At 38.7% G+C, this 18,974-nt stretch overlaps 1 protein-coding gene across 4 annotated transcripts in view; it reads left to right on the top strand.

Moving 5' to 3' along the window:
* The first annotated feature begins 1,695 nt into the window (after positions 1–1,695).
* ZDHHC13 (zinc finger DHHC-type palmitoyltransferase 13) overlaps positions 1,696–18,974 on the top strand; it is a 23,897-nt gene continuing 6,618 nt past the window's right edge. For 2 of the 4 annotated variants that reach the window (XR_011141425.1, XM_068945373.1), the window contains exons 1-16: positions 1,696–1,818; positions 2,846–2,988; positions 3,407–3,529; positions 4,032–4,109; positions 5,305–5,449; positions 6,286–6,350; positions 6,910–7,072; positions 8,093–8,218; positions 8,506–8,639; positions 9,499–9,599; positions 12,335–12,462; positions 13,535–13,597; positions 14,049–14,142; positions 15,540–15,623; positions 16,791–16,948; positions 18,348–18,445. Coding sequence is in view for 3 of the 4 variants with exons in the window: in XM_068945373.1 (XP_068801474.1) it covers positions 1,792–1,818; positions 2,846–2,988; positions 3,407–3,529; positions 4,032–4,109; positions 5,305–5,449; positions 6,286–6,350; positions 6,910–7,072; positions 8,093–8,218; positions 8,506–8,639; positions 9,499–9,599; positions 12,335–12,462; positions 13,535–13,597; positions 14,049–14,142; positions 15,540–15,623; positions 16,791–16,948; positions 18,348–18,445 (1,730 nt within the window). In the remaining variant the exon portion in view is untranslated. The remainder of the gene's footprint in view (positions 1,819–2,845; positions 2,989–3,406; positions 3,530–4,031; positions 4,110–5,304; positions 5,450–6,285; positions 6,351–6,909; positions 7,073–8,092; positions 8,219–8,505; positions 8,640–9,498; positions 9,600–12,334; positions 12,463–13,534; positions 13,598–14,048; positions 14,143–15,539; positions 15,624–16,790; positions 16,949–18,347; positions 18,446–18,974) is intronic. The other 2 variants (XM_068945375.1, XM_068945374.1) reach the window with 2 other exon arrangements.

Genomic DNA, 18,974 nt, shown 5'->3' with positions numbered 1-18,974 from the left:
CAGCAGTACAGGCTGGGGGTTGAGCTGCTGGAAAGCAGCTCTGCCGAGCAGGACCTGGGAGTGCTGGTGGACAACAAGTTAAACATGAGCCAGCAATGTGCCCTTGTGGCCAAGAAGGCCAATGGTCTCCTGGGGTGCATTAGGAAGAGAGTTGCCAGCAGGTCGAGGGAGGTGATCCTCAGCCCTGGTGAGGCCTCACCTGAGTACTGGCTCCCCAGCACAAGAGAGACATGGTGCTACTGGAGAGAGCCCAGCGGAGGGCTACAAAGATGAGGAGGGGACTGGAGCATCTCTCCTATGAAGAAAGGCTGAGAGAGCTGGGCCTGTTCAGCCTGGAGAAGAGAAGACTGAGAGGTGATCTCATCAACGTGTACAAGTATCTGAAGGGAGGGTGTCAAGAGGATGGGGCCAGTCTCTTCTCCGTGGTGCCCAGCAACAGGACAAGAGGCAATGGGCACAAACTGAACCACAGGAAGTTCCATCTGAACCTGAGGAAAAACTTCTTCACTGTGAGGGTGACAGAGCACTGGAACAGGTTGCCCAGAGAGGTTGTGGAGTCTCTTTCGCTGGAGATATTCAAAACCTGCTTGGATGCGATCCTGGGCAATGTGCTCTAGAGGACCCTGCTTGAGCAGGGGAGGTTGGACTAGATGATCTCCAGAGGTCACTTCCAACCTCAGCCATTCTGTGATTCACAACAAAGTGACTCAGCTTGCACCTTTACAGGGCTGCTGAGGCAGATTGTGCAATGCAGGGGTGCATGCATGACAGGCATTTTGACTCTTTCAGGATGGCTGATAGCAGCTTCTTTTGGGCCGTCTGCTGTGTATTGAGTTTCTAAACTGAAGCAGTATATATCATTCTAACCAGAAATGGTGAAAGGCTTGCCATGACTATACAGAACAGAAAGTACATCTTGTTTTTTTCCTTAAAAATAGATGTGGGAAGGTACATGCAAAAACATGCCAAAGGAATGCTGGTAAGGTTGCAACATCAAACCCTCATGAATGAGAGGCTGGATTTATGAACGCTTGAATAACCTCTTCTGCCCCTGCTGTATGTGCATTATGGTAGAGGCTTCACGGAAACGTTCACTTTTCTTCTCCTACCTACAGATCCTTTACCTACAGATGCTTTAACCAGTGCGTGGACGGTCATAAATCAGGCATTGCTATTTTTCTTTTCTTGACTTGTCAGCACTTGAACTCTGCACTGGTTCCAAGTGTTTTCTTAGCTCCTGCTGTTGTAAAGCGCAAAGTGGGCGGAGTGGATTATAACCTAAGCAAACACCTGTGAAGCAAGGCGTGGGACTTGCTCCTTGCTGCATGAGGAACCTGTTTCCTATCAGCTGAGCCTCCAGGCCCCAAGGGTTATGCAGGCGGGAACACGTCCCTGCTGCTGACGGCGGTCCGAGCTTACGTAAAATGCATAGCGCGTACCAAATAAAGTGTTTGCAGGCTATTGCCTATGAAAAAAAGAGGGAGTTGTAGCCAGAACTGAAGAAAAAGGGAAGCGAACCATCTCCCGCTTGTGCGGGGCAAGGGCTGGGGCAGCAGAGGCCAGAGCCGTCTGCGCGGGGCGACTCGCTGCCCCAGCCACGGGGCTAACGAAGGCCATTTGCTCCCTCCGCGGTGTTTTTCGGCCGCAGGCCGCCCCCACCCGCGTGCCCTTCTTCGGCCGTGGTGGCGGAGGCGCCGCGGGCCCCGGCCCGGCCCCGCCCTCCGCGGGGCGCGGTCACGGCGCTGCCGCCGCCGCCCCTGCCCCTGACCGGGAAGCGCGAGGGCCGCGAGGATGGCTGCCGGCGGCGGCGGCCCCGCGGTGAGGGCGGCCGGCGGCAGGAAGAGTCTGGAGAGGGAGGGGGCAGGGAAGGCGGCGGCGGCGGGGCCGGGGCCGGCAACCGTCGCTGCCGCCCGTTAACGGCCGCTGCGGGCCGTTGGGGTCGCGCGGCGGGGCCGCGGGGCGGGCGGCGCCGTGAGGGGGCGGCGGCGATGGCGGTGCTGCCTCGGCGGCGGCCGCTCCCGCCTCGCTCCCCCTCTGGCGGAGGGTGCGGAGAGCGGCCGGCTGCGCCAGGCGGGTGGCGATGCCGTGCGGGAGGATACTGAGGGCGATGGGAGCGAGCATGAGGGGCAGGGAGAGAGCCGGGGCTGAGCGGGAGCGCGGTGCCCGCAGGGTTTATAGCTGACGGTGCTGTGGCGAGGTCTGGGGTATGTTCCTCTTGCAAGTTCGCTAAAGATCGCGCTCTTCACTGCGCCCTTGGTTGGCCTGGGCGGTCAGGGCAGTGGTCTGAGTGGCGGGGAAGCGCCGTGGCCCGCCGCTGCCGGCCGGGCCCGCCCGGGCGGCGGCGCCCCCTAGAGCCGCCTGGGCTGGCGCCTCTCGCTGGTCGCCGACCTCGGCTCTGGCAGGTGCGCGGCCGTCTGTAGCCGCGGTGCCTGATAGCAAAACAAGTCACGTCGCTTGTGGCGTATTCCTTTGCTGGTACCTTGCAGTGGGTTTTTAGATGTGACTTTCAAGTTCTGTTCTGTTTAAAAACATGTGTAGGGATAGAAGTTGTCCTTTTTTTTTTTTTTCCTGTAGAAACATTTTTTTGGATAAGCAGTTTGTTTACAGTAAAGGTGTTCAGTGCCTTTTTAATGTGGTCTAATAGAATTTAACCATCTTCTTTGTGCAGTCCTGTAACCTTCTACTAAAGAAATCAGTCTCATCAGGTGGTTCTAGGGTTTTAACTGTGTTTTAAATTCACTTCCTTATTTGTATTAATACAGCTTTACAAGTATAGTGCGTACCTCTCATAAAGAGGAAGACATGTTGTCTATTCATTTGAATAATGTTTGTCCGTAACCAACAGTGTAAAAACCATTGCCATGGGCCTCATCAACCTCATAAGTGTAACTGTCACCGTATCCACAATGATAAAGTTCTGTCAACGCTACCAGGACCATATACATTCATTGAGGACCCCAGTACTTGTGATATTGTCAAGGCTACTCAGTAAGTACATGTATGTAGTTGGTATGTGTTGTCTGTGTGCAGAGTGTTGAAATATACAGGTGTTTCCTAAAATGTAAGCCATTTTGGATATTTTTGTGAAGAAAAATGTTAGTGTTCCATGTTCTCTCTCTAGTAAAAGTTGAAAAATCACTGTAAGATACTATTGGAAATATTTTTAATCATAAACAGTGTGTGAGTCAGGTATATCTCAGTCAAGTTTGTTGGGTGAGGTAAAAATTCTATGTAACAGGGCTTAGCCCAACTCTTTTTGCAAGACTTCCATTGGATACAATGTGGAATTTGTTCAAGTAGGAACTTCTGGATGAGGCTTACTGAGGTTTTCTTAAGTATATGATATTGGAGGATGTTTTTAACAAATTAATTATAAGTAAATCAATTTATTTTTTTCTCATTTAAGGTACGGATTACTGGAGCGGTGCAAAGAACTGGTAGAAGCAGGATATGATGTTCGGCAACCAGACAAAGAAAATGTGACTCTTCTTCACTGGGCAGCAATAAACAACAGGAAGGAGCTGGTTAGGTAAGTGCTGAGTCCTTGTGAAAACAATTATATCTTTAGAAAAAAGAACACAAGTATTCTGCCACTCTTAATTATGGTCACTTTATTTTAATCACGTTTTAAAACAAATGGAATACGTTCTTCAATTTTCAGAAGAAAAACATAAAATTCAACTTGTAGCTCAGTTACGTTGGTGAAGATGTCACTGAAATGTGAAGTTACCACTATTTATTTTCTTTGTGTGTGTGCAGTCATGTAGCATATGAAACAATTAGATTTTCTTTTTTTTTTTTGTTTAACAAAGATTAAAGCTGATGTCACAGGTACCATGCTAATTACTACTTTTTGTTTTCTTAGTTAAACATTTTCTCAAAACACCATCCTTTACTGCACAATCTTCTTGCAGATTTGCTTCTCTGTGAAAGTTTCTTAATTACAATCCGTTTGCTACTAGAGCTGTGTTATTATTAGTATAATGTTTTATTATGACTCTTAATAATCTTGTTTTGTTGCTGTTGTATAGATTTTATATTTCCAAAGGTGCAGTAGTGGATCAGCTAGGTGGAGATTTGAATTCAACTCCACTTCACTGGGCCATTAGGTATGCTGCTTACCATTGTCAATTGTAAATTTGTTAGTGTGATCTGTCACAGTATCATTTTGTGTAGCGCAGTGGTTGTCATCTTAAATGAAATTCAGTTTTGTGTTGCTTAGTTTTCATGTCTGTAATAATGCTAAAATCTGTTCTTTGATACTTGAAAACTTTTAAGGCCACAAAGTTGTGTTATACAGCTAATCTATGTATTTTGGTTGCTTTGACTCACATTTTAAGCAATGTTATTCAGCATTTGTCTCTTAAGTCTCGCCTTACTGGGCGAAAAAGAATTGTGTGTTAGTTCACTTTTGATACTTATTTGATACTTTTGATGCTTATTAAGGCATAGTTTAAATCTGAAAATATTGTGATCAAGGTACCTCTCAGACTTCAGCGTGTCTAACTAATATGCTTTAATATGTTTATGCTTCTCTACTACATTGAGGTGATGTGCTGTTGAAAGACTCAGCACCGCCAGTCCTGAACCTTAAAGTGCTAGCATGTGGTAGCAGATTCAGTGTAAGGTGTTTTGTTGCTCAGTGGCGTGTAGGTATTTTTGGCCTTCTGCCCCAGTGATGTTAGCTTTTCTTCTTGGACTCTGTATGGCTGCCACCACAAACATGCAGTATCTCTTCCTGAGCAATAGTAGCTACTGGGGCTTGAGTGTATCTCAAGTCTCTTGATCCGCCCTTCTACGCTGTGTGTGTAGACTATCCGTCCAGCAGGCTATAACTTGAAACCCTATAGTTCTGGCTTCCAGGACGTAACTTGAGTAAAATGATCAGAATGACAAAGTAATGTTTGTCTGGAAAAATATTAGCTGAAAATGATGATTCTCCAATAACTTTTTTGAGTGCACATTCTCACGTTGAAGAGCAGTGGTTTCCCTAGGCTACCTTAGTCTACTGCAGAATAAAGTTAGATACTTTTTCCGAAGAAAGAATACTCACAGGAGAAGTTACTGCCACTAACCACTGTATTCAAAATTGCTACCTTACCTCACATTGAATTATGGACATATGTATTTGTGCCCTAGGGTAAATCTTTAGTTTTAGAGAAATAATGTTCTGGATAAAAATACAAGGTTCTGAAATAATTTTTTTTTTTCAGTAGATCTAAGAGAATTGTTAAGGCAATGCTTTTATTAAGATTTCTAGCTTTTTTTGTCATCTCTGTAGTTTCATTTCATATATCTTTACAGGCAAGGACACCTACCTATGGTCATGTTATTGCTGAAATGTGGAGCAGATCCCAGTCTTATTGATGGGGAAGGATTCAGTAGCATTCATTTAGCAGTGCTGTTTCAACACATGCCTATTATAGCTTACCTCATATCAAAAGGCCAGGTATGTTGTTGATGTCCCAAGTGTTGTTTTTACTTCAGAGTAGTTGCCTATGTATTGCAGATACAGACAGAGTTTGTTTTGCTTTCTAGATGAGAAGCAGGTATTTGGCAATCATTTCCCTATGCCATAAGTTCAGAGATCCTTCATCTTCTTTATTCTTTCCAGTCTTCTCGTCTTCCCTGTACAATTCAGAATGTCTGAGCACGATTGTTAATGTTTTGCAGACTTGTTATGCAGTATAAATAACTGCCTTTTAAACCTGATAACAAATAGCGGTATATGAAATATATGCACCGTGAAGTATTTACTGTTTGATTACAAGTTTGTAACTAGAAATCTGTGCAATTGTCTACCAGCTGAAGCTTGCAGAATTGATGATCAAACTAGATCTGAATATTTTGTAATGAGAAACTTCTGGTTTTGCTTATTTTATGTTACATCCACTGTAATTAATATCTGCTTAGGTTACATCTGTAGAAAGCATTTTGTAGCAAATGTTATACTTGTCATTAGTTCTGCTTACTTAAGTATCTTCTACTGGTAGCACTTTTGAACAGAAGAGGAAAAGAAATCTGGTTAACATGGTTCCCTTAATATCCTTAGTGAAGCCTCTCAGTATTTTCTGAGGGGAATGACATGCGAGATCCAGAAAAGGCAAAAAGTTAAGTGAGTGCTGGTTTCTTGGATGGTGTGATATGGTTTATTTCCTGTACTTCAGTGAAGCTAAGCCAATTATGTTGCTGAGAGTCTGACCATAGATCTCTGTTTCCTGAAATTACTACTAATCACTTGCTTTTTGTTTTCTTGTTTTGTTTGTTTTGTTTTTTAATACTTAGAATGTAGATACAACAGACTTCAATGGACAAACACCTCTAATGATATCAGCACAAAAAGCAATTGGGTAAGTACTGGATAACTTAAAAAGAAACTGTCTAATTGTACCCAGGAATTAATGAGATTAATTTTTTTTCTGAAAACTTTTTGTTAAACTGACGTTCCTTTCCCTTTTAGTCATACTAAACCATGCGATATTTCAGAGATTAGAAAATATGAAGCAGCTAATTGGATATAACAAAGACAAAAAATATGAAGGAAATAAAAGTTTAGATTTGCAACTGGAATGCCTGCAGTGTAATTCCATTTTTCCAGAAATGAAAATAAATGCACAGTAAAGTGCTCACACAGTGTTGTGGAAAGTTATAAACTGCAGGAATACCTCTTATCTGTTAAAATAATGAAATAGCATTGTCTAGAGAAAAACCTTCAGGCAAGGAACCCTCAGGATTTTGGAACTTGGATATATTGTTGAGAAGTTTATTTTGAGAGGAGGCATTTTGTATCTGCAGTTATTTCAGATTTGAACTATTCTTTTTTTTTTTTTCTTATAAGATTTTTAAAAACGTCATCTCCAGTACAGATTATCATCTGTTTGTTAACTTCTATACTTCATTTTCATCTAGACTGGAACCCACGAGGTTTCTTTTAAAGTTTAACCCTTCTCTCAATGCTGTAGACAACATTCAAAAGAATACTGCATTGCACTGGGCAATTACATCAGGAAATATAAGTGCTGTGGATCTATTGCTGGAAGCTGGTGCTAGCATGGACGTGAAAAATGTCAAGGTACAGTTTTTCCATGGTACTTCATCACAGGTGATATGAATTCAAAAAGTTGATTTGAAGAAAAAATCTTAATTTTCTCCTTCAAGTACTTCATCTTGATATTCTTTGGAATGGAGGGGAAGGGAGGTGACTAAACTGGTATTCTTAACGCCTTAACAAAAGGAGTTAGAACTTTTCTTGTGTGTAGCACAAAGGATGAATACAGACATTCTCTGCAACGTTCATTTAATGAACAGGCAAGCCTTTTGATTACTGTGGACAAAATTAGTGTTTGCTTCTCAGATTCTCCATCTTTAGGTCAGCTTTCAGTTTCCTTAAAATATTGTCAAGAGGAGTGATTACTTAGGCCAGAATTTTCAAGAATAAGAATGTCTGGATGTCTAGTGAGACTATTAAAGATTTCAAAAAGATGTGGATGTCTTCCTGTAAGAATCAAAGTGTTTGACAGTGCCTGTTTGTACGTTCAGAAGTGCTAGTAGCATATATAAGTCATAATCATAATATTTGTTAAAAATGATAGTGAACAGTATAAGTGTTGAAACTCTGTTGATTGATAAGACTGTGTAGATATGTGTGTGTAATGTAATTTGTTCAGGATTTGTGGATTAAGCTGTGCAGCTTCTCCGTCTGCTACTTATTCAGGTGTGACTTAGAATGTTGGTATTCGTTTTTAAAAAGTTTAGCCACCCACTGAAAGGAAAGGCTTCTTGTTTATGTTTTGTTCTAGCAGCCAGGTCAGCATTTTGGGTGTTTGGAGGCAAACCAAGAGATAATTTGGAGAAATGCAATCTCGTTATGTGTATCTGGGTTTTGGCACTACAAAACAGTGAATGAAGCATATTAAAACTCTTAATTTAGCCTATACATGGCTTTAAAAAAAAGGAGGGGTGAAGGGTATGGGGGAAGGCAACGACCCAGTTGTTCTTGTTTTAAATGTATTTATTTCTTGCTGCTGTTGCAAAGGTAAATATTTATGTGATAAGTACATGAAGAAATAAACACTTATTTTTCTTGTTAAAGGGAGAGACACCACTTGACCTTGCTCGTGAAACTCAAAATCACTTCATTGTTTATATGCTAACTGAGGAAGAAAGAATGAGAAGCAGAAAAAATTGCAGGTTACTGAGAATAGTAGAGAAATATGAGGTAATTTTGTGAGGAATAACTAATAGAAAGAAAGTTACGGCATTGTGTGTTTAGAATAACACATAACTCATGTAACAGCCGTGTCTTCTAAGGCTTCCAAAATTGAGCACGTAATCTAACCATCTGTAAGCACTTAAGTGGGGGTGTGGGTGTGTGTGTAATGGTTTGTTACTTTGTGTTATCTAGCTTGAGTCTCTCAGTAGCGTTCATTATTATATTACCTGAGTATTTTTGAAGTAAATCTTACTTGAATATTTTGTCATTTTTAACTATGGTCATTTTAATAGCTTTTCCTACTGTTGGCATCTTCCTTGACATTGATGTGGGCCATAGGATATGTGATGAACTTAAGTTCTGATTCTTGGCTTTTGAAAGGATGTCTGCTTCTCTTCATACTATTTGGAATGACTCTGTTTGTGAGGTTTGTGGATTTTTCTCTCTATATGTGCATGCATTTGCCAAAGATGCTATATATGGTATCTGATGCAGTATTCTTTTCAGAGTTTGCAATTTCGCTTAGTCTATAGAATACTTCTTGAAAAATAGTTGCGACTTCTGTGAAAGATTTAAAAATATATATATATTTTTTTTCAGAATGACGATAGAAATTGAATGCCTTCAGGTGTGCAAAGCGGTAGTTTATCACCACTGAAAATTTGAGGAAAACAAAAGTATTTTTAAGCAGACTGTTAACTAATTTTTGTGTTCAGGAGAGTGTTAGTGAAGGTTTGCACCTGGTACACATTGAGATACCCATTCACAATGTTCAGAAGTATACTTTATCTCAACTTTTTCCTCTTGATTTGTGACAAAGAATAAGTTTGTAATGAACCATTCCCTCTCCTTCTGTTCCCCAGACCTCCCGGCATTATACCAAGCTATTTTTCAGGTTTCCTGCTTTCTTCAACAGTTAACGTAACAGTATCCATTGAAATGACAATACTATCTCATGTGCAAATAAACAGAGATTGTATTTTTCACACAGTAGTACACAAATTCTGATATTTGATGTTAGACTGGAACAGAGCACTATTCAGTTTATTTTTGCATTGTTATCCCTGTACCTGTTTGGCTAAAGAATCCATTTGAGCAGCAATTTTTAGTTGCTTAAAGGTAACCTGAGTAAAGTTTTTAAAAAAAAAGAAAACTGACAATAAACTTGTTTCCTATGGAGCTAAGTTTTAAATAGCATGTTTTTTATGATAATTATGTTATTTTATTATTATTATTATTATTATTATTATTATTATTATTTATTTTTATTTTATTTTATTTTTTAGGCGATGTGTGGGGCTCAGGAATCTAAGGTATCTTCCTACAACATTTATGCTAAGTTCAGTTTTTTGGATGTCTGTGACCTGGTTTGTCTGGTTCCTGCCTGATATCCTTTATACTTGGGGAATGCAGTAGGACTCTACAGTTCCTAATAAACCTAAGCCCAGTCATACAAATAGTAGTGAGCAGCCCAGATAATTCTATGGGACTACTAAAATCTGATAAGATTTTTTTTTTTTTTACCTCTGTTGGAAAAAGGTTAAATAACTTTAATAACCCATAGTTATAGATGGACTAACTATATGTGCTTTCTTTTATCTTTAGGATACATTTGTGTACAATTGTAAACTATTTCTTCTGTAAGTGAAATTGTGTTAACAGTTTGCTTAAACCTGAGGCCCAGAAATCAAAACGTGTTTTGTATATGCCACAGTCTCCGTGTAACTCCTTAATCTTCCTCGTTGAGACTCTGATCCAGTAATGTACTTTGGCACATAGTAGAGCTCACTTCTGGATCACACATGCATTAATAACAATTTTAAAAGCATTTCTAGTTCTAAAATGGCAAGAATTCAACAGGTGGTGGTATTCATGCTTCTGGTTTTTAAAAAAAAGCAAGCTTCTGTACTTCCCTTCTCTGCCTAAATAGATTTTCTAGGCTCCTGTCATATTAATTCAGAGGTTATGCTGCATCCTCCTTGCACGTTCTTTGAAGAGGCTTAGACTGATGAGTACAGCAATGTTTATTCAATAGACTACACTTACTTTTCAATGCCCTGCTTTTTTAACACACACAGGCCATTTATTTATTGATTAGTTTTGTGAAAAAAGATCTTTAGGAAGATACTTAAAATAATATTGTATTAAACCAGCTATAATATCTTGTTACACTAAGTAGCATTTCGCTTTAATTACTTCATTCCTTAAGTGGCATTATCGTTCATACTGTTGCTAATTAGATCTCTTTAATACAATTATCAGGATTAATTTCACTGAACTCATAATCCAGTTGGGGATACGTACATATGCTTGTCTGAATGGAAAGCATGTTATTCAGTGTTGCATTGTGGAGTTTTAAGAATTTCTCGGCATCATCTGAGTTAGACTGGAGAGGTTTTCCTCCCTACCTTCTAACAGGTTTGAGTGAGACGCTCTGCTGAAGACAGTGAGCATAATGATGCTCTTGAAAGTCTAACTATAGCTGGATAAGACAGGCAAGTAGAGAGTTTTCCTTTTCGTTGTCTAACCCTTTTTCTCATGCATGTATTTTCCCTCTGGAACTGCCCACAGATCTGAATGTCAAACAAACGTTAAATATTTTAGTTGCCCATATTTGTCTGTCAAACTATTCCCCTAGACTGACTGAAAAAGTCCATCTATTCTAATTCAGGGCTACTCTCAGATCTGAAAAACAATAAAAGTGCAAATAGACCAACAATATCCACAGGAAATGAACCATCATCTTGGCTTACAAAAGTGCACCCTGCAATTGCATCGTAACAGAACACAACTGTAAGACGGACAGCATACATTGCCAATATTTCACAGTTTATCTTCTGATTTTTTTTTTATTAGAACTACTTTGCTATATTTTTAGTTTGTAAGACAAAACGACCTTGAGGTTGCATACTTGATTTTAAGAGTATGCAACTCTTAAATCACTCCATATCACACTATGATGGCTCTATAGATAGTGGCTAGTCAGCTGAGATGGGATCCATATTTGGCCTCACTGCTCCCTAGTGGCTTCGTTGCTTGTTTTTTAGGAGCCTGAGCTCTCAACTTAGAAGCTTAAAGTTAAGTGGTATGCAGTTTGCCCCGCTCCACATTCCTCTGTTCCTGAATGGAGAACATTAATTTTGACATGGTCTCCTCCCCCTTTCACTGGATTTACAAGTGTTTTTATTTCATAGCGTGAAAGTTCTGTTTCTAATGACTGCATATCCTCAGTTGTATATAAATAATATTTTGTTGGCTACAGAAGTTGCATCAAATAACTATATATTAAAAGTGCTTGATTTAAATCTACTTTTCTGAAGCTTATGACATGAATTCCCGCTATATGCTGTAGTTAAAGCAGTAAGCCACTAGGTAAAGGAATAGGGAAGTACAAGGAAAAAAAAAGTAGTCTATTTAGACCAGAAATTTGTCATTTCAAGGTCTTGGATTTTCTAACATATTTCTGAGGGAAGAAAGATTCCCAGTACCTGTCCCATTCACTTCAGAAGTGTTTAGCAGCGTGTGCTTGCTTTTTTGAGTGACAAAAGTTTCCGGGATAACAGAAGTCACATTTTTCTACTGGAGTTTTTTCAGTTGTTTTAGTTGAAAAAATAAACCTTACCCTTCAGTTGAGTACAAGACTCAGAAAACTACCAGAATAACAGAGCCTGTTTGAAGTTTTTTTTGGTGTCTGTGCAGCAGTCAAACTAATCTCACAGCTCCTGGAATCTTAATAACTGTGTGTATCCTATTGATATTGTTTCAAATAGCAAAACTTAGAGGGGAAAAACAAATAATATTTATTTTATAGCTGTTCTATATTCAAAGGTAAAAGTCTGCACCTGGCTAGTGAGATTTATTTAGTGAGGCAGAAAGATGTATTGTGATACAGGCTTATATCAGTTGTAAAAGGCCTCTCTGCAAAGCTTAACTGGACAGAATATTCAACTTCTCTAATAGATGGCCTCTGAGGAACGAAGAGAATATTGCTATAAGAGTGAAAGTAATTCTTTTCCTTTTGTGTGTTGCTTGAAAAATAATATGAACTACTTTAGAATATATTATTTTTCTACCAAATAATGGTGATATGTGACATAAGAATATATTCCTTAATCTGAATACTGCATGTAGCTGACACAATTTTCCAAATTACTGTTGTGTTCAGCATAGTGGGTCTTTTTTATTATTTCTATAAAACTTGGAGAACTGATCCTGGATACATTAAGACTTCAGAAGAAGAAAGAAAAGAGGTAGGTAATTTCGTATAACAAACGGAAGGGCTAACAACATGTTACAACATGTGTGTGCTTTTGGCTGGTTGATTGGTCGTCCTGTGTATCTTTTTTAAATCTGCAAGCAGTGAAATACTACTTTCTTTTAAGAGTTCTTAGATTGTAGATAATTTTTCCTATTGGTGCTTGTTTCCTTACCTTCTTCATCCTGCTTTTATTTCCCTGTCTGCATCTTCTTGTTGAAATGTGAGCCTCAGCTAAACTTCATACAGATACCACTGATGATGTCTGTGATAATTAAATTAGGTAGAACTTCACTTAAACATAACTGATTTGTATGTTTTCCACTTCTGGTATCCAAACTTAGAGGTATTCACAGTGCCTTTCTATAATTCTTCATGCTCATAAGCTGTAATAAATGCTAGAAAGGTTTTGGACTTTGTCAGATGCTTTGAAGTTAAGTACTGTGGTTTGATTTTTGTGAAACAAGGTGTTTCGTAGTTGCTTTTCTAAAGTGGCAAAAAGAATCCATGGCCAAGCAGTCAGTAGACGTTTTAATGTTTGGTATAATGTAGGTATTCCCAACCCGTGTAACGAACAACATTCTGTGGTTTCTTCTTACTCTCTGTGGGGTTGCATTTCTTCAGGTTGCCAGGAAGAGTAAAGTGAAGTTTTAACTTGTTCAATATTGTTGCCAGAGGACTAGTAAATATTGGCTATCTAATACTGATAAAGGAACACTAAATATAGCAGCTCTCCTCATCTCTTTGAAGTGTGGTTGAGTGTATGAGAGGTACCTTGTATCTTAATGCCATCTCATTTTTAAGGACGTTTCATTAACGTTGTTGTTACTAATTTTGGCAACAGAGCTACTTTTTGGAAATGCTACATGAGTGAGGTTGCATTAGTCTATACCATGGTGTGTTTGTCATGAACCTTTTCTCTGTCCATAAATAGCAAGTACTTTTCTTATTGGTGCTTGGCACTCACGGCGCTTAATGTGTGCACAAGGCCTAACATTAAAAAGAAATCTTCGTAGACTCCCTGAAACCATATTCTAAATGCAAGCACAAACTACTTTGTCTTTCAGAACATTGTTGCTCTTGCAGAAGCAGGTTGCTTGGACTCCAGAACGTTTTGCACATCGTGTCTTGTAAGTGAGGCTTTGTTTTGTTTTGTTTTGTTTTTTAACCTGTCTTTTACTCAATACTACAATTAAAAAACTCTCTTTCTTTTCTTGTCATGCAGGTAATATGCATAGGTTGTTTTATTTTAGTTGATTTATTTTTTTATGAAAAGGTGACAAGAACAATGCCTTGAGACTGTTGGCCTCTAATCTTAATAAAACAGCTTTGTTATTTCACTCCTCTTTTTGTTATTGTAAAAATAAGATGTGCAGTTATCATCAATGTTCTGCACTGTAACAATTACTATATAATGGAAACCCACAAAATGTGGTGTCCAACGCACGTTCTTGTGCATTGTTGTGCTACAAGGCTACCGCTTTAATCCCCTCTTTTTTGGTTTTTCAGGTGGTACCCTAAACTATGAGCAAAATAAATGTTTTTGCTATGACTGAATTCTTTTTGTTCATGCTCTACTAGGTAAAGAAGCCTTTGAGATCTATGCATTGCCTTGCTTGTGATGCATGTGTAGCCAGATATGATCAGCATTCTCTGTGGTTTGGACAGTGCATAGGTGAGAGTATTTATTTTATCAAATTTGAAAATACCACATATTAAAAGAGTTGCAGAAATAGCATTTATCACCTGAGAGAGAGCAAAACTGATATAAGAATACATAGTTGATATTTAAGGGTTCACTGATAAGTTTGGAGAGCAACTAGTCAGGTGGCACAGAGAAAGGCAACTATGAATGCATGAGATGGAATGGTTGCTTTAAAGTTAGAGACTAAAAAGCCTAGGATTCTTGTGTTTTGCGCAAAGAAGGAGGAGGGGATATGACTGAGACTCCCAACGTCGTTGAAGGTGATAGTTAAAGTGAATGTGATTTGCCATGCATGTAATACTAGAACTAGGAGAGACTCGGTGGGAATAGAAAGTGGTTTTAGAAGAGGTGAAGAAAGAACATCTTTACATGGCAGGTGGTGAAATTTTGGAACTCGCTGCTGTAAGGGTTTGTGGAAGCAGACAGTATCAGAAGGTTCAGGAGGGGAGAAAGCAAAATTTTGGACAACGGGCCCAAAAGCAGATACTAAAAAAATTGGACAAGTAAGCACACTCTGCTACTTGAATGCAGCAGCTGTGGATGAGGAGAATGAATTGTAGAAAGCAACCAGGCTTGTTTGCACCCCCTAATGTTGTCTTTTGTTGCTGCTGGAGACAGTATACAGGAGCAGATGGACCATGGAGCTGGTAGGGGTGTGTGTGTGTTTTTAACAATGTTCCTGTGTTCTTAGAGAAGCTCCTGCTTTTTTCCTTTGTGTCTCATTGCTGGTAACATTCAAGATTCAAAGGCTAGAGCTTTAAATTTATAGTAACATATTTCTAACTTTTCTTTTGCCAGTAAAGTCATTATTTTTGCAATGTTAAATACTCAGCAGCTTTCTTTGCAGTATTTATTTTTTGCAAATTGGTGAGACATATTCCTCTGCATGTTTTCAAAACTTTGAGCAATTCTGGTTGTAATTTAAAGAAAAAGAACCGTGCATCTTCATTTAACAGCTTTTCTGGCAGAAGTCTGTGTCTTCTTATGTATGTTTGCAGTTCTGAAGAACAGAGGTCAAACATTGGAATAGATCACATTTTTCAGTCATACAAGGCAACTGTACTGTGCTTAAGGAGAGCTATGGTTGCATAATCCGTTCTTACCTAACTGAGACAATCAAAGGCATGTTCTGAAAAAGGGACAAATTCTCTTTGGCTTTATAAAGACTAATTCTATTATAGAAATTGGGATGGATAGCAGGAGGAAGTTGAGAAAGAGACCAGCTTTGTCACCCTTCTCTTGAGGGTAGCAGAGGTTATCATGGGAACTGTTTCTGATTCTTCCTATTCCTACTAACTGCAGGGGAAATTCAGATACTGTTAAAATAAAAAACGTTAAGCCATTTTCTTTTCTTTACCCCGATACAGGTGTTGGCAACCATCATTATTACATACTGTTCCTGTTTTTCCTAACTATGACTGGTGTCTGGCTGCTTTGTGGAACTCTTCTGTGTATGTATTCATGAATTTATTTTAATTTAGCTTTCAAGGAGCTACTGTATGTACTCTTTGTTTTTCAATATTTCATTTCCATGAAATGTAACTATATCTGCACAAATGATACCAGATTTCAGCAGTGACGTTGTCTTATAGCTCTTTTAAATGAACGTAACTCGGCATATCTGAGTCTGATCAGACACCTGATTAGTTCTGTATAGAGTAGAAACTTTAAAAATGCATTCTTTAAAGCTGCTGCTCTAGAGGGATGTCATTTTTTTGGTAAATGCAACATCAGAAAGGGTTTTTGTTGGCGATAAAATAGGGTAGCCATGTAGAAGAAAGTCAAGATACCAATTCTAGTTTGAATGCTCTTTCCTGCAATAGAAAATAAATTTGTAAATATATGATTGGAAAGGCCTTATTTTGTTATTTGGAAATATCTATATGGAACTCTTGCAAAAAATTTTTTGTTGTTAACGTAGTGAAAACTTTGAAAAGAGGAGATCTGTACACTCATTAGTAAATCCGAAATGTCACCTTGCAAAATTCAAAAGTTTCCTGGAGAAGAGAGGAGCACCCTTGCAATGTAAACCCGTTTCCTGTGTGTGAATGAATGTGGGGAAAAGTTCTTTATTGTTCTCCTGACTTGGAGGCAAAAGACTTGCTCTGTTTATCAGGTTTTTATAGGTCAAAAGTGTACATGGTAGCCTTTAAATGTCTCTTAAGACATTTACAAAATTTGCACAGTCCCATTTACATCTGCCTAATGCTGGTGAAGTATTGCCTTCTTCGCTTTGTTGTGATGTTGTCTTCTTGTGTTGTTGATAAAGTTTGAGATAAGTTGTGAGTACTTAAAACCGTAAGTAAGCATGAAGCAAAATCTCCAGAAGCTTGACAATGAAAGATGATGACTTTAGTGTCACTAATTAGCTTTATAAAAGTGCCTAGCCAGTACCTTAAATGCTCATTAAGTGGATTACGAACACATAATGTCAAGATTATGCAGCAAAAATAGCAAACAGTCAAATATCTAAGTAGGTGTTCGTAAGTGGTAACATGATATATTAAACGTGGTATTTTTAGAGCATGTTGCCATATAATCTCCTGTGCAGATATTCCTGTTCTGTTCTTACATAATCTATATTAAAAATGTAATTAGCTATTTGTGTTTATTATCAGATTGGTCAAACCACTGTGCAACAAGTTATCGTCAAGATGGAGCATGGACTTACTTCACACAGATAGTATATTGTTCTCCATGGGTTCTCTACATATTCACACTAGCCTGCTTCCATACTCTGTGGGCTTCATTGTTGCTAATTATTCAGCTTTATCAGGTAGTGTTTTACTTTAGTTTGTGTTCCTCTCTTAAGGAGCAATCAAATTAAAATATTTCCCTAGATGAACTGCTGCCTTGGGGATCTTGTTCCTGCTTTCCTTATCAAATTAATGGCACATCTAGGTGCATATCTTAAATCCTAGGACAGTCCTCTGAATTTCATTGGTATTTTTGCACTCACCATTTCTACATAAAAGTTGGATCACAGTCTGCAAATCATTCCTATAACTGAATTCTGTCTTTACTGCTCATCAAAAATCCCAAACCTCTGTGTGTGTGTGTGTGTGTGTGTGTAGAGACACACACACACACGCACGCACATATTGAAAGTGAAGAAAATTACTTGACTAATAAAGCTGATATTGCTGCCTAAAAATGTGGTACAAAAGCTGTACCCATAGCACAATTACTTCTGAACTGAAAATTCTGTAGCAGAGCTCAGCAGTGCATCATTAGCCCATATTAAGTGCCATTGCTACAATAAAGGTGCGTAACCCAGGTTTTATCCTGATAAGGAGTGTCAGATTTTGGGTTGATTGCTTTTGTTGTTTCTCTCAAAGAGAGCTTGGCTAGGCAAACAAGATATCACTTGGCTATGTTAAGCATATTGAGCTAAAGAGTTATTTTACATCTTAGTTTTCTTTTAAAAAAATCCACTATTTGTCTGTGAATTTTAAAGGTATACTGCTAGATTTTTTTTTAATGTTGAATATATTGAGAAAACATCTTGGGAGGGGGAAGGAACTAGTTAGGATATCGACAATTACCTACTGTGTCTTGTACATATGATAATTTGTAAATGGCTTTATGGCTCAAGCCAACATTCAGTAAAGCAACCATGCAGCCATTTATAAAGGCTTGTATGATCATATTGATCAAAAAATACAAAAATGGGAAAGGCGATAGATAAATAAGTGAAAATGTTGAAGCAAAACATAAATCTCATTGTGAAAATCCATGAAAGATTATATGGCATCAAGAAAACATTGAAGTTATGCTTGCATTTCTAACATCTACTTGATTTTTTGGCCAAGCTTTTTAATCTTTTTTAGGGTATGGAATAATTTCTGTGGTAGAAAATAGACAAAACCTGAGGAGAGAGGTGCTTAACTGCTACAGTTCTTTGTATTTCTATAGCTATCTAGACACAATCATCTTCATTGCCTTCTCAGTGGAAGCATTAATATTACAGCTTGCTGGATTCTATTTCAGTCTAAGTGGCATATTTAAAAGCATACTTTTCAGTTTCTGAGTATGGCAGCAGTTACTTGTTTGTTAGATGTAACAAACCACTTCCCTTCCCTCCCATCTAAATAGTATTTTTTGGTGTCACCACAGTTTTAATTTCTGAGATGTTCATGTTTCTTTCAACCATTACTCATTTCTCTTTCCGTAAGATTACATTTCTGGGATTGACCTCGCATGAAAGAATGAACCTCCTGATACAGAACAAGTCATCTAAGCACCCTGTTTCACTCAGGAGAACTCCATACAAGTAAGTATTAATGAAGACTGTTTAAGGATGTGTGTCTTCAGTACTAATTTGTTCTACTACTTTGTAAGTACTAAGAAATATTAGTCTATGGGTGTACTAATCACTCCTGTTATCAGTCATGTGAAGAGGAGGAAGGGACCTTATTTTCCTTGCTGAGGATGCCTTTGACTGTAGAAAACAAAACATTCAGCATAGCAGCTAGCGTGGTTCTTGCTGCATGGCTGTATGCATAGGAAAAACATGCCAGAATCAGTCCATAGTTCTAACTAGCAGATGATAGAGTGGGTGGGGGTGGGGTCCTTTTACTTGTAAATTAAGCCCTGTGTCTGCTCTGTGGGTCCAGAAAGAATTAAGGTATGAATTGACCCCTTTCTGACTTCTCTTGCAGAACTCGAATCAGAGGAGAAATTGGTACTAGAGTTTTTCTGTTGTACTAGAAATACTTGTTTCCTCATCTTTGTGTTAGTAGATGAGACTTTTAGTAAATACTATTTTTAAATGTTTGAGTTAACTTTATTTTCTTTATTAA

This window comes from Struthio camelus, chromosome 5, assembly GCF_040807025.1.
Source record: "Struthio camelus isolate bStrCam1 chromosome 5, bStrCam1.hap1, whole genome shotgun sequence".
Taxonomy (NCBI): Eukaryota; Metazoa; Chordata; class Aves; order Struthioniformes; family Struthionidae; genus Struthio; species Struthio camelus.
The sequence above is the reverse complement of the archived record's forward strand: the minus strand, read 5'-3'. Positions and strand labels throughout refer to the sequence as shown.